This window comes from Lactuca sativa, chromosome 1 (assembly GCF_002870075.4).
Source record: "Lactuca sativa cultivar Salinas chromosome 1, Lsat_Salinas_v11, whole genome shotgun sequence".
NCBI classification, from domain to species: Eukaryota; Viridiplantae; Streptophyta; class Magnoliopsida; order Asterales; family Asteraceae; genus Lactuca; species Lactuca sativa.
Window position 1 is genome coordinate 218,392,144 of NC_056623.2, and position 25,566 is coordinate 218,417,709.

A 25,566-nucleotide genomic window follows, 5' to 3' on the forward strand; every position below is an offset into this window, starting at 1 on the left:
AAAGTTTTTTGAATACCATAGGGACTAATTTTGCAGTTTTGTCCCAATGTTACATCAAACCTGCATTTTTATTGTACCTAATAGTTAATATACAATATCAATCCATCATAAGTCTAGTTTACTAAATGTTGGTTGGATTGAAGTATGAATCCATGGCAACCACCAAATTTTCATAATTTTCAAGATGCTAAGTACGGGAGAGCCTTTTTTGATGTAATACAAACTAAGTTGGGTACATCCGGAGCTTCCTCGTGTTTTCTTTAGTGAAGTTCCCCGGAGATATACAATATATGACCAATCTCTGAAGCTAATTTTATGTAAATTTGATTTCAATTAAATTTTTTTTATCCATTTTACAAGAAATATTATTTTATCTATTTTTTTATACATAATTATCCATATAGCAGTTTATGTAAACAAACACTTAATGAGATTATGAGAATAAAAAATAAACATTTTCTTACACTAAAAAAATCCTTATTTTGAGCTTCTCCATAGTTAAAGGCTCAATCTAGAATGCTCTTAGATGTGAGACTGCAAATAAATATGTAAAAAATAAAAAATGATACAAATTGGGTAGGTAACCTGAATTCCGTTAGGACATTGATAGGTTCGATTGATGTGATTGAACCCTTTTTGGTTATCAAACAGCGGATGGAATACAACCCAGTTAAGCAAACACCTTTGAATTTGCCTGAAATAGCAATGTACTTTCACTTATTAGTATCTTACTTATATTTCTTCCTAAAATTAATACATTTTTTGAAGTACAATGTCCTAATATGAAAAAAATAAAAGTACAACTTTACAATTGGGTGGACTTTTCAACTTATACCACCTTAATAAGAGAAAAATTAAATGTGCAATGTTATAATTGAGAGAAGTGAAAGTAAGATGCTATAATAAACAAAGAAATAAAAGTATCTTGTTATTTCCTTCATTTATCCCAAATTTGAAAATTTTCATAGAAAGTTTGCAATTCATTACCGCGAAAATAATAGACCGGTTCCTTTGTAGGAAAAGAATAATAAAGATTCAAACTTTAATTTAAGATTTATATATCAATAATAAGTGAAAGATGTGTCACTCGCCTACAAATTTCAATTGCCATACACTACTAGAAAAACAGCCTTTTACGATGCGCAATGTGTGTCGTAAAACGTTCAAACAACGCGCAAATGCGTGTCAAGAAAGGTCCTGTCATAACGAGAGACGACACGCTTTTGCGCGTCATCTATAGACGACGCGTAGTTATGACACGCGATTTACGACGCACTTTTACGACACGCAATGCGTATCAAGGAAGGCCCTGTCAGAAAGGAAGACGACACATATTTGCGTGTCGTAACCTTACGACGCACATTTACGACTCGCATTGCGTATCATTAAAGCCCCTGTCAAAAAAGGCCATGTCATAAATGAAGATGACACACATTTTTGCGTATCGTAATTTTATATGTTTAAAAAAAATATTATTTATTGATTTTCTAATTTTCAAAATAAATTTTCTTTTAATGTCTCTTAATAAATAAAATATCATATACAAAAATACAATCCATTGCACAAAATTTAATGTCATACAAATAATCGTTCCATGGAAAGATAAAACAAATCAATAAAACTTGTAACGAAAATTTACAAACTAATTAGATACAAGAAATATGAAAAACTTGAAATCTCTAAGATTAATAATTCTAACAGAAACTTCACATGAGATACATACAGTTGGACCAGTAAGCAAGGATGTTCTGAAATCCACAATAGCAGCACAAGAACACGTACACGATATATTTTGCAAGAATGTGTCGGTCCAAAACTACTATTGAATGTTGCCATGGTAACTGTTAAGATTTAAGCATAACAAGAAACCAATTAGTGACTATAATAAGCTAGAAAACAAGCAACTAATAAACAAAATAAGCAACGAATTAAGTCAAACTATGACTATGTATTATTCATACAAGAAAAAGAAGGAAAAAATGTTGATTTATTGTTGTTCTTACAACACTCTCCAAACAACACTTAATTGAATAGAAGAATAAGGCTAAACTTACAAAGAAAAAGATTTTAGGTAGAAGACAAGTTTGAAAGCATACAGAATAACGTTTAGCCAAGCAAGTGTGATCTACCTGTAAACTTGAAAACGCAAAACTCTGATTATCAATCAAATTATATTTTAGAATTTTACATGCTCCGGAGATTTTTAAGAAACTGAATTTCCAGTCCAAAAATCAATCAACCAAAAATCTGAACGCTAAATGCCTCCCCAACTTGGAACACAGTACGTTTACAACAACACAAATACCGAGTATATAGAAAAAAATTAGAAAAGTGGTTTGTAAAATGGGATAAAATAATATAATGGTGTAATCATATAACATAAAGTAGTTAAGTGGCTTTATCGATTCAATAGTGAAAGTGCAAATACTTTTTGTATTTTCCTTTTAGAATTAAAAAAAATATTAAAATAGATTTTTCACCATCCGAGTGGAGTGTAAATCGACCAAGTTGTTGCAAGTCTGAATTTCTTGATGTATATCATATTACTCACCTAGGGAAAATATTAGAGAAACTACCATACAAATTAATGTCATTCAGCAAATTTTAGTTTATAAACAACCAAATGACAATATTTATAAAATTGTAATTTAAATAATATAAAGATTTTATAGTATATATGTAACATACATGTTTTGAAATCGTGTTTTATAATGAATAATATTGTGAAATATTGTATGAATTTGAGTATTGAATTCTAACAGATAGTTTTTACTAGAAATGAAGTAAAACTATGTTTAGAATCACTCGGAAAATATTGGAAGTCTGATGAGATTCCAATTAAAAGCTAAATAGTGAAATTTAGCAAAAATATAAAATTTGAGCTAAGTAAAAATTTTATTATTTAAAGTTTCAGATAATCTCGTTAGAAACATTTAGGCGAAAACCTCATCGAAATCCGAGTTATAACGAAGAAGTTATGACCAATCGAAGACTCGCGACAGAACCAGCACGGCACCGAATGACATAAAAAAGTGAGTTTTTGTGAAACTACTTTTTAGCCTTAGTAATATAAATGAATGTTGTATTTTCGTTAAACCGAGAAGTTCGATAAAAAGAACGCCAAAATCTGACTTTGTATGAGGAAGTTATGATTTTTCTAAGTTTCAGCTTAACAGTAGACAGCTAAAAACTCGAATTCTAGATCGAGTGATTTTTAGCCGACACAACCCAAACAAGAATTGAAGATCTTGTCAATAGTATTACAATGGTAAAAAGTCTAACGAAAACAGATGTCGGATGAAGTTATGAATTTTTAATGGATTTTCCTGTCCCGATCTGTTAAAAGTAAGAATATTAAAAATAAACTCAAAATCAGTTGACGAAGTCTAAACGAAAATTGTAGAATATATTCCCGCCTACGCGTGCATATAAAGAACGTCAAAAACGGAGCCCGTATGTGAAAGTTACGGATTTTAGAAGTTTGGGGCACATTTTTTGAGAATTTTCGCATGAATAGTACCGGCCACGTCACCTCGCACGAAACAACCACGTCACCTCACACAAAGCAACTGCGCCACCGAGTTGTGCCACGTCCGAGGTGCGATGCGTGTCGTGTCCGAGCCGATGACTCCTCGCATGTCCGAAGCGTTGGACCAACTGCAGAGCAACATGTCCTTCGCGTGTCCGAGCTTCGCATGAGCCGCGTGGCCTTCGCTGGTGCTGCCATCAACCCTCGCCAACTCACCCTTCTCGCTTCGTGGGCTTCGCTCCAGCAGCCGCGTGTCCCTTCTGATCGGCCGACCTTCGGACTTCGCCTATAAATAGGGAGGTTGCGAACCAGCCCAGGTAAAAAGGGTTTTTTGCCATTTTGACTCCTTTTCCCATATTTTTAGCATTTTGACACCCCCCGGAGCACGGATATCATTTTTAAAGCCCGAAACACGCCCTGAAGTTCCCGACAAGCACAAAAAAAATTATCTTTTCCATTTTGAAGCTCTACCTTCGCAAAGCCCGGTTTTCAATAAAGCTCCTGGTTTTCAATATAAAAAGTCATATTTAAAGCCGAAGTGCTGCCCAAATTACTATTTTGACCCCCGGTTAATTCAAGGTGAGTTCAATATATAGGAACAATTGTATGTTATGTGTTATATGTGCTATTTGTTTTTCAGTATTATTATTCTAGGTTATTTTCCCGCTTTATTTTATTCGCTATTTTTGTAGCAAAAGTAATACCTTTGACCATGTGATCAGTGAAAGGACTTAGATTCACATTGGTACTGGTACGTTGCCTCTGGCCATGTAGAGCATATCTCCGTAAGAGAATGAATTCTATTCTATGGCATTAGCAAATGGTTAGATAGGGATATAAGCCTGAAATCTACCAAGATGTTAATCAGAAATCTTATGTCTTATGTGCCATTTGGGCCGAAGCATTATTGATGTATATCAAGTATGGAAATTGTTATGTCTCATTGATATTTTACCTTTGAATCAAGTCATTGATTGATATGGACAGCTAAACACATGATTCACATATGCCTCTGTTGTTCCTTGTTTCTCTTTGCTTCTGCCATATTGAAGTATATATATGGCATAACGTTATATTGTATCTATTATTGAACTCACTAAAAGTCACCGCTTACCCTATCAATGTTTAACAATTGCAGGAGATAAGTAATCAGTATAATCGTATACTGTTCGAAGATTTAGAATAGTTTGTAATAGTACTTTTGTACTTCATTTTATGTTTGTATATATTACAATATCCAGGGTAGTTGTGTAATATATAACACTTTGTAATAGTCGGTTTGTATCCAGTAGTTTGTAACTTCTTTATCAATGTAAAATATTGTTATTATGAATATGCAAGTAGCATCTTTTGGAGTAACTATATTGTCAAGTATGAAAGCTTGAATCTTTCAGAAATATGAAAGGTAGGGTCTTTCAATCATGGTATCAGAGCAGTAGTTTAAGCGAACTAAATGCCACAGATTGGTATTTAGACTTAAACTATTGGAAGTTCAATATATGAACTGAATCATTATAAGTATATGGATACAAATCATAGGAAAGACTTAAGTGAAGTTTTAGGTTATAATAAATCCTAATATTCTAAAATACAATGTTACTCCATATTACAGAGCGATGGCTAAACAAGTAAGTAGTCATACCCCTGAGGTTGGTGGAGGCCCTCAACCTGAGGAAGTAAATACTCCAGTATCTCCTTGTGAGGAGCGACTCTTGGGTAAACTTACCGGTGTTATTCGACAGACTCTCAAAGAACAGAAAAAGAATGGTGATAAAGGAAAAGAGAAAGACACTAGAGAATCTTCAGGAGAGAAGGCGAGACATCCCTCATTCAAGACTTTCAAGAGTAGTAGTGTTACAGAGTTTTCTGATGTCCTTAATCCCATAGTTGTTCTAACTTGGATTCAGAACACCGAGAAAGTATTTTGTGTCTCTCATGTGGATAATGAAGACAAGGCTATCTATGCTTCTGTAATGGTCATCGGAGAAGCCTTGGTCAGGTGGGAAGCAACATATGAAGCTCTCAACGGGTATGACCAGGAGAATTTACCCTGGGAGTTGTTCAAAACTCATGTGCTAGAGAAGTATTGTCCTTTAGATATGAGGAGAAGGAATTCCTCGAGCTTAAACATGGAGGAATTACTGTGAATGAGTATGAAACTCAGTTCAGTGAAAAAGCACGATTTGCTGCAAAGTATATTCCAACTGAAGATGAGAAAATTCAGTTATTCTTAGAAGGACTACGACATGAAATCAATGATTTTGTAACCAATCAGGATGTTCTATCGTTTGAGAAAGCTATTGAGTATGCTCAAAGACGTGAGCTTGACTTAGAGATATCTGGTGCCACTCTTACTGTTCCAAAGCATCCACATACTAAAAGAACTGCTCCTATTTCCACTATTCCACCAGCTCGATCTGTTCGAACTGATCCTAGCAAGCAAGCACAATCTCAGAGTGCTTTTTGTGGCTGCGGCAGGTCACAATCGTTTTATATTCAATCGCCTTCATGTCGCGTTTATGGAAGGAATCATCTAGGCCAATGCAAAATAGACAAGGAATCCATTTTCTGTTATCGATGTGGAGAAACTAGTCATATAAAGCCATCTTGCCCAAGGAAGGATGTGACTTGCTATGCATGTGGTATTATTGGCCACAAGAAGTGTTTCTGCCCTACTCTTACCAGCCAAGTGATGGGAACTCAAGCTTCCGTCCAACAACCAAAGAATACTCCAGCTAAAAATGAGGAGGTACAAATAGCTAAGGGTCGCGCGTTCTAAATTACCACAGAGAAGGCACGCGAGGACCCGAATGTTGTGACGAGTTCATTTCTTGTCAATTCTAGACCTGCTCACATTTTATTTGATTTTGGTGCCTCAGATTCTTTCGTATCTTATGAATTTGCGCATTCTTTTCAAGCTGCTTGCTATGCACTTGCGCAACCATTTCACGTAGATACTGCGGGAAGTATATCATTACTTGCTGATAAAATCTATAGGGATTGTGTAATAGAAATTGAAGGCTATAATTTTCTTGCTAACCTAATCCCTATCTCCTTGCCCAACTTTGATATTATTCTCAGCATGGATTGGTTGTCAAAGAACCACTCAGAGCTCTTTTGTTACAAAAAGATGGTATGCATTCCTATTGAAGGGGAAGATCCTATTTATGTCTACGGTGAACAAAGGATCTTAAAAATAATTTCTTTCCTCAAAGCTCGTAAATTTATATCAAATAGTTGCCCTATCTATCTCTATACACTTGATATCTCAAGAGGGGAGAATAAAACTATGAATGATGTTCCTGTTGTTAATGAATATCCTGATGTTTTCCCTGATGAATTGCCTGGACTTCCTCCGAACAGGCAAGTAGAATTCCGAATCGACCTTGTGTTTGGTGCTGCTCCGATTGCAAAGACTCCTTATCGTCTTGCGCCATCCGAGATGAAAGAAAGGATTATCCAACTATAGGAATTACGTGACAAAGGCTTTATCAGGACGAGTACCTCTCCCTGCGGTGCTCCGGTTTTCTTTGTCAAGAAGAAGGATGGATCAATACGGATGTGCATTGATTATCGTGAGCTAAATAAGGTGACTATTAAGAACAAGTACCCACTACCTCGCATAGACGATTTATTCGATCAACTTCAGGGTGTTAGCTATTTCTCAAAGATTGATTTGAGATCTGGCTATCATCAGTTGAAAGTACAAGAGCAGTATGTACCGAAGACTGCTTTCCGTAGTTGTTCTGGCCATTTTGAATTCCTTGTCATGCCATTCGGTCTGACAAATGCTCCTGCCGTATTCATGGATATGATGAATCGGGTATGCCGCCCAATGCTCGATAAATCTGTCATCGTATTCATTGACGATATTCTAATCAATTCCAAGTCTGAAGCTGATCATGCCGTTCATATTCATGAAATCTTAGAACTTTTTCGAACGGAGAAAATTTATGCAAAATTCTCGAAATGTGAATTTTGGCTTCGCCAAGTTCAATTTCTCGGCCATGTTATTTCTGGTGACGGTGTATCCGTAGATCCTACCAAAATCGAAGTCGTTCAGAATTGGGAAGTGCCTCGTAATGTTTCCGAAATTTGTAGTTTCATGCATCTTGCGGGTTATTACCGAAGATTCATTAAAGGCTTTTCGCGTATAGTTGTACCACTCACTAATCTTACTCGAAAGGAAGCAATGTTCGAATGGGGTTAAGCCCAAGAAAAAGCTTTCTCGACTTTAAAAGATCTTTTGAATCATGCTACCATCTTATCACTTCCATAAGGTGATAATGATTTCTTAGTGTATAGCAATGCTTCAAGATTGGGACTCGGTTGTGTGTTGATGCAACGTGGTAAAGTGATAGCCTATGCCTCAAGACAACTGAGAGATTATGAAAAGAATTATCCCACCCATGATCTCGAACTCGATGCCGTGGTATTTGCCTTAAAACATTGGAGACATTATCTTTTTGTTACGAAATACCAATTTTTTACCGACCACAAAAGTCTCAAGTATATATTCAGTCAGCAAACTTTGAATATGAGACAACAGCGAGCCATGGAGATGATCAAAGACTATGACTGCGAAATCCTATGCCATCCTGGAAAGGTCAATGTGGTTGCCGAGGCACTTAGCAGGAAGGTTTATCTTAATAGTATATGTTATACTATTACTCACACTACGATGAAATTCACCATTGTTGATGAACTAGAGAAGTGGCAAGTTGAGGCCTTAAAGCCAGAAAATGTGAAGAAGGAAGGGATGGTACATTATGCTGATGTTTTACTTGATGATCCACGAGGATTAAAAGTATTTAAGAATCAGCTATGGATTCCAAAGATTGGTGGATTAAGACAGAAAATTTTAGATGAAGCTCATAAGTCTAAGCTGTAAATACATCCTGGTACAAGTAAAATGTACTATGATGTAAGAGCTGATTTTTGGTGGCCTGGACTGAAGAGAGACAATGGAAGATATGTACAAGAATGCTTAGTATGTTTACAAGTTAGATTAGAGCACCAAAAACCGTACGGAACCCCATAAATTCTTAGTGTTCCTGTATGGAAATGTGAAGAGTTGTCCATGGATTTTGTTACTAAATTGCCAAAGATTGCTAGACAGCATGATAGCATTTGGGTAATCGTTGATCGCCTGATCAAGAGTGCACATTTTCTCTCCATCTGTGAAATGGCTCCAATGGAGAAATACGCACAAGTATACTTGGATGAAATTTTTGCAAGACATGGTGTGCCGCTAAAGATCATTTCCGATCGTGATACTTGCTTCACTTCTCACTTTTGGGCGAGTACGCAACATGAATTAGGATCTCGAGTTGCTCTCAGCACAACTTATCATCCCTAAACAGACGGTCAAACAGAGAGAACAATCCAAATAGTGGAAGTTATGCTTCATGCATGTGTCTTGGAGTTCGGTGGTAACTGGGACAAATACTTTCCTCTTGTCGAATTTTCATATAATAACAGCTACCATGCTTCAATAAAAATGCCACTATATGAAGCATTATATGGTCGCAAATGTCGTGCGCCGTTATGTTGGCGTGATGTAGGACAAAAGATACTTGGAGTTCCTGAAATGATTCAAGACACTACTGACAAGATTCAAATCGTACGAAGAAGAATGAAAGCGGCCGAGGATCGACAGAAGTCCTATAAAGAAAAGAGGAGGCGACCCATAGAATTTCAAGTGGGTGATTTTGTAATGCTGAAGGTAACCCCATGGAAAGGCCTTATGAGATTTCGGAAGAAAGGAAAGTTGAGTCCCAGATTTGTTGCACCTTTCTGTTGGATAAGGTGTCTAAGTCCATAACTATTTCAGGCTTGTACTTGACCCGACCCGGCATGGTCCATTTGGGTTGCATGGCACCATGCAATTGGATAGACTAAATGAGAGAAATAACACTTGGAGATTATTAATATATTATAAGTTCTAATGTATTAATAATATTATTTAATTAGATGATCAAAGAATTAATTTGGAATTAATTAAGTGATCAAAGGATAACTAATTAAATATATGGGTTGATTATGTAAATCATCAATATCTTGTATAGTGGGCTAAGAGGCTCCATGGATTATCGAGTTGGGTTCTACCCATAGGATGCTCCATGGATGCTCCATGGGAGTTACAAACCCATGGGTCATGGAAATGAAGAGTCATGACACATTAGGGTTTACATGGTGTAACCCTAGATGTGCCAACACTATATAAGAGTCCCATTCTCCACAAAATTGGTGACACAAGTTGAACACTAAGAAACTAGAGGGCTTGGCCGATTTTGAGAAGTGTGTGTTATCTCAAGAGTCTTTCCAAGAGCATTTGGTGTTGTGTGAAGCATTTGAGGCATCACACTTGGGGTGCTAGGCTCACAAGGTTTCAAGGAACACAAGCAACAACAAGGTAAGTTATTCTATCTATGACTCAAGTTAAAATTGTTCCCCATGTATGCTAGATAGGAATATAACCTTGGAAATTAAACTTTGCATGATAATTAGACAAACATAGATCCAAGGTTATTAGGGTTGCATGTACACTTAGGAAGTGTTAGAATGCTCAAAACCCATCAGTGGTATCAGAGCCTAGGCTTGTTTGTTTGTTATTTGTGCTTAAAAGTTGAAGAAAGTCGAAAATTCTGCTGTCTGACTGATGGACTCGGCGAGTCCATCGGGGAGGACTCGTCGAGTTCATGTGTATCTTCAACCTACTCGGCGAGTAGGTTTATGCACTCGGCGAGTAGGGTCGACAGAGTGCAGAATTTCGACTTGAGTTGCTGGAAATGGATTAGAATCATTACCCTAAAATGTTTTGGTACTTGAAAAACTTGTTTTAGAAGGTGTAATGTCTTTTCTAACTCATTTACAACAACTAGTTATCAAAATTACAAAGATTAAATGTGATTTTGATTCTTGAAGGTGTTCATATTCATATTCTTGTTCTTATGATGTTTAGATGATCATAGGAATTATTTGTAACCTATGTGGTAGATTAATTCATGATCATAATGTGTTTTAATGGAGTCCATAACTTGTCCTCAAGTTATGGAAAACGAAAAGTCTCTTGGATTAAAAACCATTAAAAGAACACAAGAGTTAGGAAAAATGAAAGGTCCTCATTTTATTACAAAACTTGCCCTCAAGTTTTGGAACAAGTAAAGTTAAGTTAAAACTTTAGTTCCAACCCCTAGAATTTTAAAAGTTAAAATTCAACCCTTATACTTATATTATTATGATTTAATAATTATATATATATATATATATATATATATATATATATATATATATATATATATATATATATGTATAAGAACAAAGTCGTCTTACCGCTAGTACGCCTCATTCACGATGCCGGTCTATAAGGTGGGTATAAGGTTGTTGCCTATAAAATGGTGACTTAATGGGTGTCCACTCTCACCCACCGCTTGCTTGATCGGTGGAGGGTCGTTAGCCGAACGGGTAAGACAAGGACTTATTAATTCTCATTCAAAGTATGATGAATATTATAAAGTAACTAAATGTTTTATTAAATTCCCAATCTTAGTTACTTTAGGAAAAATGTGAATAAGGTGCTATTCCATGAAATTACACTTTACACTTTGATTAAGTCGTTGGTGGAGCGTGTGTGGTTAACCGGCACACTAACTTGGACTTAACAAGGTAGGTAAAGGGTGACTTAGGGTTTATTATAGTATCGATGGAGCGTGTGTGGTTAACCGGCACATCGATTAAGTGATAAACTTTAAGGGTACCAAGTGATTTGCATGGTTACTTCACACCTCGTTTTGTGATCCTCGGTATCCCAGTCACAAAACTTGGAGGGCACACTCGAGATTGAAACATGCCTTTGAAAAGTTCATTGAATCACAAAGAATCTAGGAATTTCTAAGAACCATTCAAAAACCTAATACTAAAATATTGCGGTTTTCGTGGTGGAAATTGGTGAATCGTCATTCACCTACCTTTCAAATATGATATAGCTTAGATTACGACATACCTCTTCTAAGTTATATTATATTGTGATTGGATCCTAGCCTTAATATTACATTTGGGTGTTTTATTAAGGACTCTCTTATATATAAACTAATCTTGTCCTCTTTTCTTCAGATGTCTTTCAACAATGCTTCTGGATCTAATCCTAATGGCTCCTTTACCCTTATGAACTTGTGTGGGAAAGTCACCTTTGATGGGTCCAACTTCAATGAGTGGATCAGAAACATCAGGATGATTACCCGCTACGAGGACAAAGAATATGTCCTTGACAAGGAGCTTAAGGAGATTGATGAGTCCACTGCAACTCCTCAGGAGATCGCTGAATTTCGGGCACATGAAAGGGATGCTACGAAAGTGGCTTGCATCATGATGGCCACGATGACAGCGGAACTCCAAAAGTCTTATGAGGATTTCTACCCTTATGAAATGCACCAAGATTTGATGGAAAGATACCATCAAAGTGCACGACAAGAGAGGTATGAAATCATCTGCTCCATGATAACAACCATGATGAAGGACGGGGAATCCGTCACGAGCCACATGCAGAAAATGCAAAGGTATGTGGATCGTTTGCTGAAGCTTAATGTGAACTTCCCGGAGGATCTTGCAATAGATATTATTTCGCATGACATATCACATGAACAAGGAAGAAGTCACCCTCAGCAAACTTCAGGGACTTCTCAAGACCGCAGAATCAGGTCTTAAGGGGAAGTCGGTTGCTATCACTCCTACTCAAAACTCTACTCCGTTTTTGGCAATCGGGAAAAGTCGAGGGAGGAAGAGAAAGAGCTCTTCTAAGGGTACCAAGGTTCGGACCCTTGATGGCTCTTCTTCAAGTGGAACCAAGAGAGGTTTCATTACTCCTTCTTCTGACCCAAAAGAGGCTGAATGCTTCTATTGCCATGAAAAATCTCATTGGAAGCGGAACTGCCCAAAATACCAGCAAGATGTGAAGGATGGGAAAGTTAAACCCAACCATGCAGGTATTTACACTATCATTTCTAATAACTCACCCCATTCTAATTCTTGGGTCCTTGATACCGGGTGTGGTATTCATATTTGTTGTGACTTGCAGGGACTAAGAAGAAGTGAGGATGTGGAGCAAGGAAGGATAAACTTGATCATGGGGAATAGGAAAGCTTTACCTTTTACCAAGATTGGAGTTTATACTTTATCGCTAAGTAGTGGGTTTAGTTTAGATTTGAATAAGTGTTGTTACTCGCCAGGAATGGCAAGAAATATTATTTCCTTTCATGCTTTGTACAAACAAGGGTTTACCTTTTCATTTAATAATGAAGTTGGTTCTATTAATGCTTTCTTTAATAATGTTCTTTATTTTAAAGCATTACCTTGTGATGGTGTGTATGAAGTTGTATCTGTTGTAGATAACTTAGGAAATAATGTTTTGTGTATCGATTCTACTAATAATAACTTGGATAAAGCATCTTTATGGCATTGTCGTCTTGGACATATAAGCAAGAAACGCATAGGCCAACTCCAAAAGGATGGAGTCTTGGAGTCATTTGACCTAAAGTCAGATGATAGTTGCGAATCATGCTTACTTGGAAAAATGACAAAGTCACCCTTCACAGGTTCGTGTGAGAGGGGTGAAGGTTTGTTGGACCTTATACACACGGATGTGTGTGGACCATTCAAACATGCCACAAGGGATGCTAATCGTTATTATTTGACTTTTACTGATGATTATAGTAGATATGGATATGTCTACTTGATCAAGCATAAGTCAGAGACTTTCGAGAGGTTTAAGGAATTTAAACAGGAAGTCGAGAATCAATTGGGCAGGAACATTAAGATGCTTCGATCCGATCGTGGTGGTGAGTATCTTAGTTCAGAGTTCCTCGACTATCTAAGGGAATGTGGGATAGTCTCACAATTGACACCTCCCAGGACACCACAGTTGAATGGTGTGGCTGAGAGGCGTAATCGAACCTTGTTAGATATGGTTCGTTCCATGATGAGTCGAGCTACGCTACCAATCTCATTATGGGGGTATGCCTTAGAGACTGCCGCCCATATTCTTAATCTAGTCCCTACAAAGAAAGTGGCCAAAACTCCTCACGAGATGTGGACTGGTAAAGTACCTAAACTAGACCACATCAAGATTTGGGGTTGTGAGGCTTTCGTGAGACGCGAGACTCATGATAAGCTCGAACCTCGAAGCGAGAGGTGTATTTTCATCGGTTACCCACAGCGATCCTTTGGTTACCTCTTCTACAGACCTAGTGACAATGTGGTCTTTGTAGCAAGAAGAGGAGTCTTTCGAGAAAGAGAGTTTATAAGCCAAGGAGACAGTGGGAGGCAAATTGATCATGAAGAAATTCAAGAATCAAGCGGTGAAGGAACTTCAAACTCTAGCCCTCAACTTGAGGAGGAAACTCCTGTTGAGCCAATTGACAAATCTGTACCTCTGAGACGTTCCACGAGAGTTAGGAGTGCACCTGAGCATTACTATGGATTCCATATTACTGCAGAAGGTGAGACACTTATTAGTGATGGGACACTAGTAAGTCAAGATGACCCTAACAGCTACGAGGAAGCCATGGCAGGCCCCGAGTCTGCTAAATGGAAAGAGGCTATGGATAGCGAGATACAATCCATGTATGACAATCAAGTTTGGAACTTGGTTGAAAATGTACCAGGTCGTAAGACAGTAGGGTGCAAATGGGTCTTCAAGAAGAAGACCAACATGGATGGTAAAATACACACTTATAAAGGCTAGACTGGTTGCAAAGGGCTTCTCTCAAATTCCTGGAGTGGACTATGATGAGACCTTTTCTCCAGTAGCCAAGATTAAGTCTATTCGGGTTCTGTTAGCCATAGCTGCATTTCATGACTATGAAATATGGCAGATGGATGTCAAAACCGCTTTCCTTAATGGAAAGTTGGCTGAAGATGTCTACATGAGTCAGCCAGAAGGTTTTGTCAGCAGCAAGTACCCTAATAGAGTGTGTAAGCTTGAGAAATCCATTTATGGATTGAAGCAAGCACCTCGCAGATGGAATCTTTGCTTTGATGAAAAGGTCAAGGAATTTGGCTTTTCTAGGAGTGAAGATGAATCTTGTGTGTATGTCAAGGCTAGTGGGAGTATAGTTAGCTTTTTGGTATTGTATGTGGATGACATACTACTCATAGGAAACGACATTCCAACCCTGCAGGAAGTAAAGTCCTGGCTTGGGAAGTGTTTCGCTATGAAGGACCTTGGTGAAGCTGCCTATATTTTAGGGATAAGGATCTTGAGAGATCGGAGTAAAAGACTAATTGGACTTAGTCAGAGTACCTACTTGGATAAGGTGCTGAAGAGATTCAGCATGCAGGATTCCAAGAAAGGAGAGTTACCCATCCAGAGTAACACCAGATTGAGTAAGACACAAAGCCCTAGCACTGAGGCTGAGATAGCAGAAATGAGTCGAACACCTTATGCTTCGGCTGTAGGATCGATCATGTATGCTATGACGTGTACTCGACCCGATGTAGCTTTTGCCTTGAGCATGGTTAGCAGGTATCAGGCGAACCCTGGCAAGGCACACTGGACTGCGGTAAAGAATATCCTCAAGTACCTACGGAGGACTAAGGACTGGGTTCTTACCCTCGGTGGGAGTGATGACTTGAGAGTTGTAGGGTATAGTGATGCTAGCTTCTAGACTGATAGGGATAATTTCCGCTCTCAGTCGGGCTGGGTCTTTACCCTAAACGGAGGAGCAATTTCTTGGAAGAGTTCCAAGCAAGAGACAGTGGCAGATTCTACTTGTGAATCAGAGTATATTGCAGCTAGCGAGGCAGCAAAGGAGGCGATATGGCTGAAGAACTTCATTGGAGACCTCGGAGTTGTACCAGCTATTAAAGAGCCAATGGAAATTTTCTGTGATAGTGAAAGTGCTGTTGCCTTAGCCAAGGAACCAAGGGATCATGGGAGATCCAGACACATCGACAGAAAATACCATTTCATTAGACATCGGATCGAAGAGGGACACCTCGTGGCAAAGAGGGTATCATCAGATGAGAATCCGGCAGATCCCCTCACAAAGGGATTGACTCGGGTTAAGCATCTTCAGCATGCTCGGAGCATAGGGCTGAAGGATGATATTAGATTTAGTAGTTAGATAATCTCGAAATTTGTAAAGTGTAATTGACATTAGATGATGAATAAAAGATGTTTTATTTATGAGTAAAGTGTTGCTATCTCTTGTCGATCGTTTACTATATTTCTTTTGCATGTTTTGACTTCCAGAATAATTTTGTTTGGTATAACATATTATTCAAACCTCCACAGTCGGTCATATGTTGGAAGTAGATATGAATCAAGACTGTCACGTTTGGTTGTAGAGGTCTTGGACAAGGCTACAACAATCATGAGTGCTCATAAGTTCTGAGCATTGGACTCAACCCACGCTCACTGGAATCACTTCATGGAATTCTATCTCAAGTGATCGTGAGATGGTAATATCATATAAGTCTTCAAACCTAGAGATATGATTTGTTACTTACAAGTTGGTTATGCATTGACTGTACGAAACCGCATTGGTAACTCGATGTTATAAAACGTACTTTTGTGTGTAATTCAATGAGTGGTAGAACAAACATATGAGTCGAAGTTTATCTGTTCCTTCTTGGATTAGAAGCTGATATCTGGGCCCCTCGATGATTTTGTTTTGACCCATGTACCGGGCCCGGTCAGAACTAAGTTGATGTGTTCAATTAAGTTCTATGTCAAACAAATCGGAAATCGGGAAACAAATGCTGGACAATAAGCAAGACAATGTTCCATGTATTTGTCCGGCTGATATCTAGAACAGAGGATTATATGGTCACTTATCTTAAATGGCGTATCATCATCTTCTCAGTTCCGAGAGACCTTGAAAGAGCTACGATTGCCGGTCGGTTCCTGAAGTACTAGAGATATAGTTATTAGACTTATCCAAGTTGGAGACTGTTGGATAAGGTGTCTAAGTCCATAACTATTTCGGGCTTGTACTTGACCCGACCCGACATGGTCCATTTGGGTTGCATGGCACCATGCAATTGGATAGACTAAATGAGAGAAATAACACTTGGAGATTATTAATATATTATAAGTTCTAATGTATTAATAATATTATTTAATTAGTTGATCAAAGAATTGATTTGGAATTAATTAAGTGATCAAAGGATAACTAATTAAATATATGGGTTGATTATGTAAATCATCAATATCTTGTATAGTGGGCTAAGAGGCTCCATGGATTATCGAGTTGGGTTCTACCCATAGGATGCTCCATGGATGCTCCATGGGAGTTACAAACCCATGGGTCATGGAAATGAAGAGTCATGACACATTAGGGTTTACATGGTGTAACCCTAGATGTGCCAACACTATATAAGAGTCCCATTCTCCACAAAATTGGTGACACAAGTTGAACACTAAGAAACTAGAGGGCTTGGCCGATTTTGAGAAGTGTGTGTTATCTCAAGAGTCTTTCCAAGAGCATTTGGTGTTGTGTGAAGCATTTGAGGCATCACACTTGGGGTGCTAGGCTCACAAGGTTTCAAGGAACACAAGCAACAACAAGGTAAGTTATTCTATCTATGATTCAAGTTAAAATTGTTCCCCATGTATGCTAGATAGGAATATAACCTTGGAAATTCAACTTTGCATGATAATTAGACAAACATAGATCCAAGATTATTAGGGTTGCATGTACACTTAGGAAGTGTTAGAATGCTCAAAACCCATCACTTTCAAAATCATCCAGAGAATTGGAAAGCAAGCATACCACTTAGAATTGCCTGAAGATTTGGTAAGTATTCATGATGTGTTTCATGTGAGTTATCTGCGCAAATGCTTGAGTATCTATGATGAGACAGTTCCATTATCCGAGGTGAAATTGGATAATAAATTAAGACATCTCGAAGAACCTGAAGAGATCGTGAATGAGAGAACAACTAATCTACGCAACAAAGAAGTAGAATTGGTGCTTGTCAAGTGGAAACACCATCGAGACCCAAATTATACTTGGGAAAATAAGAATGAGATAAAAGCAAAATATCCCCATTTGTTTTAGTCGATGTAATTTCGGAGACGAAATCCTCAAAAGGAGGAGGTATTTGTAACATACTCGTTTTGAAATCATGTTTTAGAATGAATAATATTGTGAAATACTATGTGAATTGAAGTATTGAATTCTAACAGATAGTTTTTACTAGAAATGAAGTAAAACTATGTTTAGAATCACTCGAAAAATATATGAAGTTTTATGAGATTCCAATTAAAAGTCAAATAGTGAAATTTAGTGAAAATATAAAATTTGAAATAAGTAAAATTTTATTTTTTAATGTTGTAGGTAATCTCATTAGAAACATTTAGGCGAAAACCTCTTCGAAATCCGAGTTATAACGAAGAAGTTATGACCAATCGAAGATTCGCGACAGGACATGCACGGCGCCGAATGACGTAAAAAGTGAGTTTTTGATAAACTACTTTTTAGCCTTAGTAATCTAAATGAAATTCATAGTATTTATTAAACCGAGTAGTTCGATAAAAAGAACGCCAAAATCTGACTTTGTATGAGGAAGTTATGATCTTTCTAAGTTTCAGCTTAGCAGTAGACAGCTAAAAACTCGAATTTTAGATCGAGTGATTTTTAGCCGACACAACCTAAACAAGAATTGAAGATCTCGTCAATAGTAGTAAAACGGTAAAAAGTCTGACAAAAACGGATGTCGGATGAAGTTATGAATTTTTAACGGATTTTCCTATCCCGATCTGTTAAAAATAATAATATTAAAAATAAACTCAAAATTAGCTGACGAAGTCTAAACGAAAATTGTAGAATATATTCCCGCCTACGCGTGCATATAAAGAACGTCAAAAACGGAGCCCGTATGCGAAAGTTATGAATTTTAGAAGTTTGAGGCACATTTTCCGAGAATTTTCGCATCAATAGTACCGGCCACGTCACCTCACACGAAGCAACCACGTCACCTCACATGAAGCAGCTGCGTCACCGAGTCATGCCACGTCCGAGGTGCGGCGCATTTCGCGTTCGAGCCGATGACTCCTCGCCTGTCCGAAGCGCTGGACCAACCGCGGAGCGACGTGTGCCTTCCTGTGTCCGAGCTTCGCATGAGCCGCGTGGCCTTCGCTGCTGCTGCCATCAGCCCTCGCCAGCTCTCCCTTCTCACTTCGTGGCCTTCGCTCTAGCAGCCTCATGTCCCTTCTGATCGGCCGACCTTCAGACTTCTCCTATAAATAGGGAGGCTGCGAACCAGCCCGGGTAAAATGGGATTTTTGCCATTTTGACCCCTTTTTTCATATTTTTAGCATTTTGACTTCCCCCAAATCCTCAGTATCCTTTTTAAAGCCTGAAACACGCCCCGAAGTTCCCGAGAAGCCCGAAAATTTTTCTTTTCAGTTTTGAAGCTCTACCTTCGCAGAGTCCGGTTTTCAATAAAGCTCCCGGTTTTCAACATAGAAAGTCATATTTAAAGCCGAAGTGCTGCCCAAATTACTATTTTGACCTCTGGTTAATTCAAGGTGAGTTCAATATATAGGAACAATTGTATGTTATGTGTTACATTTGCTATGTGCTTTTCAGTATAATTATTCCGGGTTATTTTCCTATATTATTTTATTCGCTACTTTTATAGCAAAAGTAATATCTTTGACCATGTGATCAGTGAAATGACTTAGATTCACATTGGTACTAGTACGTAGCCTCTGGCCATGTAGAGCATGTCTCCGTAAGAGAATGACTTCTATTCTATGGCAATAGCAAATGGTTAGACAGGGCTATAAGCCTAAAATCTACCAAGATGTTAATCTGAAATCTTATGTCTTTTGTGCCATTTGGGCTGAAGCTTTATTGATGTATCTCAAGTATGGAAATTGTTATGTCTCATTGATTGTATACCTTTGAATTAAGTCATTGATTGATATGCAAAGCTTAACACATGATTCACATATGCCTTTTTTGGTCCTTGTGTAGCCTCTGGCCATGTAGAGCATGTCTCCATATGAGAATGACTTCTATTCTATGGCAATGGAAAATGGTTAGACAGGGCTATATGCCTGAAATGTACCAAGATGTTAATCAGAAATCTTATGTCTTTTGTGCCATTTGGGCCGAAGCTTTATTGATGTATATCAAGTATGGAAATTGTTATGTCTCACTGATTGTATACCTTTGAATCAAGTCATTGATTGATATGGAAAGTTTCTGTGACAATAGTCAAATTCGGGTCAAGTCTAAGCCAGACAAGGTCAACGAGTTAAACCGGTCAACTCAATTAAAACCTTGTATAATAGGGTTTGTATTATGTAATTACTGTATAACTCACTATCTTAATAAGAATACATCACTTGGAAAGTTCGTGTGTTTAAATTTCTTTAACCTTAGTGCTAAACAATGAGCAAGAATAATAAAACAATGTTGCATACTCATAGGGAGTGTGTAAGATCCTAAAACATGGCATAACAGGGTCTAAGGACCTTGCATTGCGAAGCCGGACACTCACATTCATCACACACGAAAACGCTCTCAATCGTTTTCACTCTATCTCTTCTTATCAAAAACCTCTCCCACATATCTCTCTGTATGTGAAATCTCTCCCAAATATCTCTCTGTATGTGAAATCTCTCCAAGTATGTCAAATCTCTCCCAAATATCTCTCTGTATGTGAAATCTCTCCAAGTATGTCAAATCTCTCCCAAATCTCTCTAAGTATGTCAAATCTCTCCCAAATCTCTCTAAGTATGTGAAATCTCTCCCAAATATCTCTCTGTATGTGAAATCTCTCCAAGTATGTCAAATCTCTCCCAAATCTCTCTAAGTATGTGAAATCTCTCCTAAATATCTCTCTGTATGTGAAATCTCTCCAAGTATGTCAAATCTCTCCCAAATATCTCTCTATATGTGAAATCTCTCCAAGTATGTCAAATCTCTCCCAAATCTCTCTAAGTATGTCAAATCTCTCCCAAATCTCTCTAAGTATGTGAAATCTCTCCCAAATATCTCTCTGTATGTGAAATCTCTCCAAGTATGTCAAATCTCTCCCAAATCTCTCTATGTATGTGAAATCTCTCCCAAATACCTCTTTCTATGTGAAATCTCTCCAAGAATGTCAAATCTCTTCCAAATCTCTCTGAGTACGTGGAATCTCTCTCAAATCTCTCTTGAAATCTCTCCCAACTTTCTATAATCGCTCGGGGCATCCGGACCCTCGAATTTGGCGAAAACAGCCCAAAAACGGAAGTCTACGCGAAAAACGGACCTTAGGAACCGAAACCCCTCTTAGGAACCGAAACCCCTCTTAGGAACCGAACCCTCCTGATGAAGAAGGCTGCTGAACCGAACCGAAGGTACTGTTCACACTAACCGAACCGAAGGTACTGTTCACACTAACCGAACCTCGCTTAAAAAGGAAGAACCGAACCGAAGGTACTGTTCACTACAGTTCCTTCGGTTCTGACTACTCTTCGGACCGAACCCTCGCTTCGCTTCTCGCTTCCGGCTCAGCCTCTCGCTTCCGAATCAACACCTTCCTGACCGAACCTCGGCCTAGGGACCGAACGTCGGCCTAGGACCGAAAGGTCTCGCTGGGAAGCCCTTTTTCTCCCGGTTTTCGATTAAATTCGCGTTTTAAGCCGTTTTTAATTGTTTTAACATGGGATTTTCACCCAAAACTTTATTTTAAGATATAAGACCCCTAAATTAATGATTTAATCATATTTTAAGGATAAAACCTTATCCAAAAGAGAGTAGGTAAAGTACAAAGGTAGAGTGTTGACTTTACCTTGTTTTGCTATAATTAAGGGAGAGGAAATTATACTTCATCTCAAATCTATAAGCTTAGATCGTGAGGTTTTAATCATTTAGTCAAGGATATATATATGAATTTCATGTTGGAATGGCTCAACATAAGGAAATTCTGTATATGGGTCCATTATTTGCGTTCTAAAATTCGATTATGATTACGGCATCCCTTTTCATAATCTGAATTATGAGAACTTGGCAAATTGAAATGGAAATATTATAGCAAAAGACTGGTTTAGTCTTTATGTAAGACATCATGAATCGTGTCCCATATGCTTCGGATATAGGATCGATTACATGTGCTATATTCATCCGTTCTAAAATTTTCCAAATGCCTGGGGCATTAAGAAGGGAAAAGGTTTAGAACTGGATATGACTAAAAGGATTAAACAATTGTCGAGGACAATCTAAGGTTTACCAAAGATTGCTTGCTCAAGGACAGTTGGAAGTATAGTGATAACTCTGGAAGGACCATATTGACATAGTCTGTAAGGAGGCAACTCTTGTTCAGAAGTGATGGTCAAAATGGAATCTGGAAATGTTTCAAAGTTAGGATTTTCAAATCTGTGTAAGATTAAGGAAACTTAATGCAAGAAGGATGTTTCCAAGAAGTTGATCTCCTTTGGAATGCTCTGTAATGTTTGTTGTCAAGTCTTTATGACTTTGTGCATAATCATTACAAGAGGATCAATGCATATAAGTTTAGAATCTAACAGATTTCAGTAAATGGCATGAATTTGGAATTCTTGCATTTGCGGTAAGGATTTGGGAGTGTGAAAAGAGAATCATTGAAGTTATGTTCAATTGATCTAGTTCACAAAGTAAAGATCATAGACAAACATAGTATGCATACTTGGTGTGTGGCATGACTAGTGTTTAGAAAACATAGTGTACATGCTTGGAGCATGGGACAACTATTGTTTTAAATTCAAGAATAAAGTTGATAGCTGAAACAGTATACAATGAATAATGTGTAATCATATGGTGATAAATAAAAGGTGTTTTATTTATATTCATAAGTTCTGAGACCATATTGGATTCAATTATTATTGTGTTTCACTTTGCATGTTTTGACTTCCCGAATAAACTAGGTTATTCTTCCGGAATGACTAAGTTATTCAAACCATCCACAGTCGGTCATATTTTGGAAGTAGATATGAATTAAGACTGTCATGATGGGTTGTAGAGGTCTAAGGTGTTGGACAAGGCTACAACAATCATGAGTGCTCATAAGTTCTGAGTATTGGATTCAACCCGCGCTCATTGGAATCACTTCATGGATTTTATCACGAGTGATCATGAGACGATAATATCTTATATTCTTCAAAACTAGAGATATGAGTTGTTACTATGAGTTGATAGTACATTGATTGCACGAAACCGCATTTGGTAACTCTGTGCTATAAAACGTGCCTTTGTGTATGATTCAACAAGTAGTAGAACAAGCCATATGAGTCGAAGTTTATCCATTCCTTTTACCTTCGGGATAAAAGTGATATCTGTGGGCCCCTCGATGATTTGATGATGACAAATGGAAGTGCTCGGCCGGGCCAGGACTGATTTGATTTGTTCAATTAGTCAGTCGTCATAAATCGGATATCGGGAAACAACAAATGGACAGAGAGAATGATTATAATCCATGTCTCAGTCCATATGATATCTAGAATGGAGGAATATATGATCCCTTATCTAATGGACAAGTCACTGACAAAGGTCAGAGTTCATCTACAAGGTCAGAGTTCGACAGAAGCTTTTGAGAGCTACGATTGCCGGTTGGTTCCTGAAGTCATACGCAATAATAGTTTTAGACTTGTCCAAGTGGGAGACTGTTGGATTAATGTCTAAGTCCATAACTATAATTGGTAAGACTTGACCCGACCCGGCATGGTCCATTTGGGTTGCATACCATCATGCACTTGGATAGACTATAATGAGAGAAATAAGACACTTATGGTTATTAATATATTATAAGTTCTAGTATATTAATAATAAGAATAATAAGATTATTTAATTAGTATTGATCAAGAATTAATCTAGGATTAATTAAGTGATCAAAAGAAGACTAATTAAATATATGGGTTGATTGTGTAAATCATCCATACTTGTATAGTGGGCTAATGCTCCATGGATAATCAAGTTGGGCTAAAACCCATAGGATGGTCCATGGATGCTCCATGGTGTATTTGAACCCATGGATCCAAGGAAATGGAAAGTCATGACAATTAGGGTTTGCCCTAATTGTAACACTATATAAAGATCTTATTCTTGACAAAATTGGCAACTAGAATCACACTAGTGTGTGAAGTGAAGGGCTAGCCGATTTTGACGAGTGTAGAAATTCTCTCAAGTCATTCCAAGTGTTTTGATGATTGTGATTCCATTTGAGGTGTCACACTTGGGGCACTAGGTACTCAAGCTTCATGAAGACTTTCTACATCAAAGAGGTATGTATTCTATCTTGCTATAGTTATTGTTTTGTATGCTAGATTAGGATAATACCTTGGATGTTCATATTTGTATGTATAATAGAGAAAACATAGATCCAAGGTATTTAGGGTTGCATGTACACTTAGGAGTGTTAGAATGCTCAAAAGCCAACAAAGCCTTGAAACCAGAGAATGTGGCAGGTGAGGCATTAAGGGGAATGGATAAGAACTTAGAAGTCAAGGATGACGGAACCCGTTATCTCAGTAACCGAATCTGGACACCGAAGTTCGGTGGGATCCGAGACGTGGTCATGAATGAAGCACACAAGACTCGATACTCCATCCATCCAGGGTCAGACAAGATGTATCTAGACCCCAAAAAGTTATACTGGTGGCCGAATATGAAAGCCGAGATTGCTACATATGTGGGCAAGTGTCTGACTTGCGCCAAGGTCAAGGTGGAATACCAGAAACCCTCAGGACTACTACAACAGCCTGATATACCAGAATGGAAGTGGGAACGGATAACCATGGACTTCATAACCAAGCTGCCTAAGACTTCGGGCGGGTTTGACACTATATGGGTAATCGTAGACAGATTGACCAAGTCTGGGCACTTCCTGCCAATAAAGGAAACCGACAAGATGGAGAAGTTAACCAGGATATACATCAAGGAGATTGTGCTACTGCATGGTGTACCAATATCTATTATCTCAGACCGAGATAGTAGGTTCACTTCGAGATTTTGGCAGTCCCTGCAGAAATCCTTGGGAACTAGGCTAGACATGAGTACGGCCTACCATCCACAAACCGACGGGCAGAGCGAGCGCACTATACAAACCTTAGAAGACATGTTGAGAGCCTGTGTGATAGACTTTGGTAAAGCGTGGGATACCCATTTGCCGCTGATTGAATTCTCCTACAATAACAGCTATCACACCAGCATTAAAGTCGCTCCATTCGAAGCCCTTTACGGTCGCAAGTGCAGATCACCCCTATGTTGGGCTGAAGTGGGGGATACTCAGATAGCTAGGGGGCAAGTCCCTAATAGCACCCTCGCTGGTCCTGAAATCATAAGGGAGACCACAGAAAAGATTGTTCAAATCCGAGAAAGGCTGAAGGCCTCCCGAGATCGGCAAAAGAGTTACGCGGATAAACGATGCAAACCTTTGGAATTCCAGGTTGGTGATCGTGTGTTACTAAAAGTTTCCCCTTGGAAAGGAATGATACGTTTCGGCAAACGTGGGAAACTAAACCCGAGGTACATTGGACCGTTCGAAATCCTCGCCAGGATTGGTCCTGTGGCGTACAAACTTCGATTACCTCAAGAAATCGATAAGGTACATCCCACCTTTCACGTATCGAACCTGAAGAAGTGTCTGTCCGACGAGACACTTGTAATACCTCTCGACGAGATCGAAGTTAATGAAAATCTCCACTTCGTAGAGGAGCCAGTAGAGATTATGGATCGGGAGGTCAAAAGAACGAAACAAAGTCGTATTCCCATCGTGAAGGTTCGATGGAACGCTAAACGAGGACCTGAGTTCACCTGGGAGCGCGAAGACCAAATGAAACAAAAGTACCCGCATCTTTTCCTAAACCCTTAAAGTACTGGCCAAAGCGTAAATTTCGGGACGAAATTCCCTCTAACGGGGGGATGATGTGACAATAGTCAAATTCGGGTCAAGTCTAAGCCAGACAAGGTCAACGAGTTAAACCGGTCAACTCAATTAAAACCTTGTATAATAGGGTTTCTATTATGTAATTACTGTATAACTCACTATCTTAATAAGAATACATC

General features: G+C 38.3%; 1 protein-coding gene across 1 annotated transcript; it reads left to right on the forward strand.

Annotated features, from left to right (window-relative positions):
• The first annotated feature begins 5,145 nt into the window (after positions 1-5,145).
• Positions 5,146-6,308, forward strand: LOC111878871 (uncharacterized). The gene is made up of 3 exons (XM_023875353.1): positions 5,146-5,157; positions 5,272-5,528; positions 5,627-6,308. Exons 1-3 carry the CDS (start codon positions 5,146-5,148, stop codon positions 6,306-6,308), a joined length of 951 nt encoding a protein of 316 aa, XP_023731121.1.
• Positions 6,309-25,566: the final 19,258 nt, after the last annotated feature.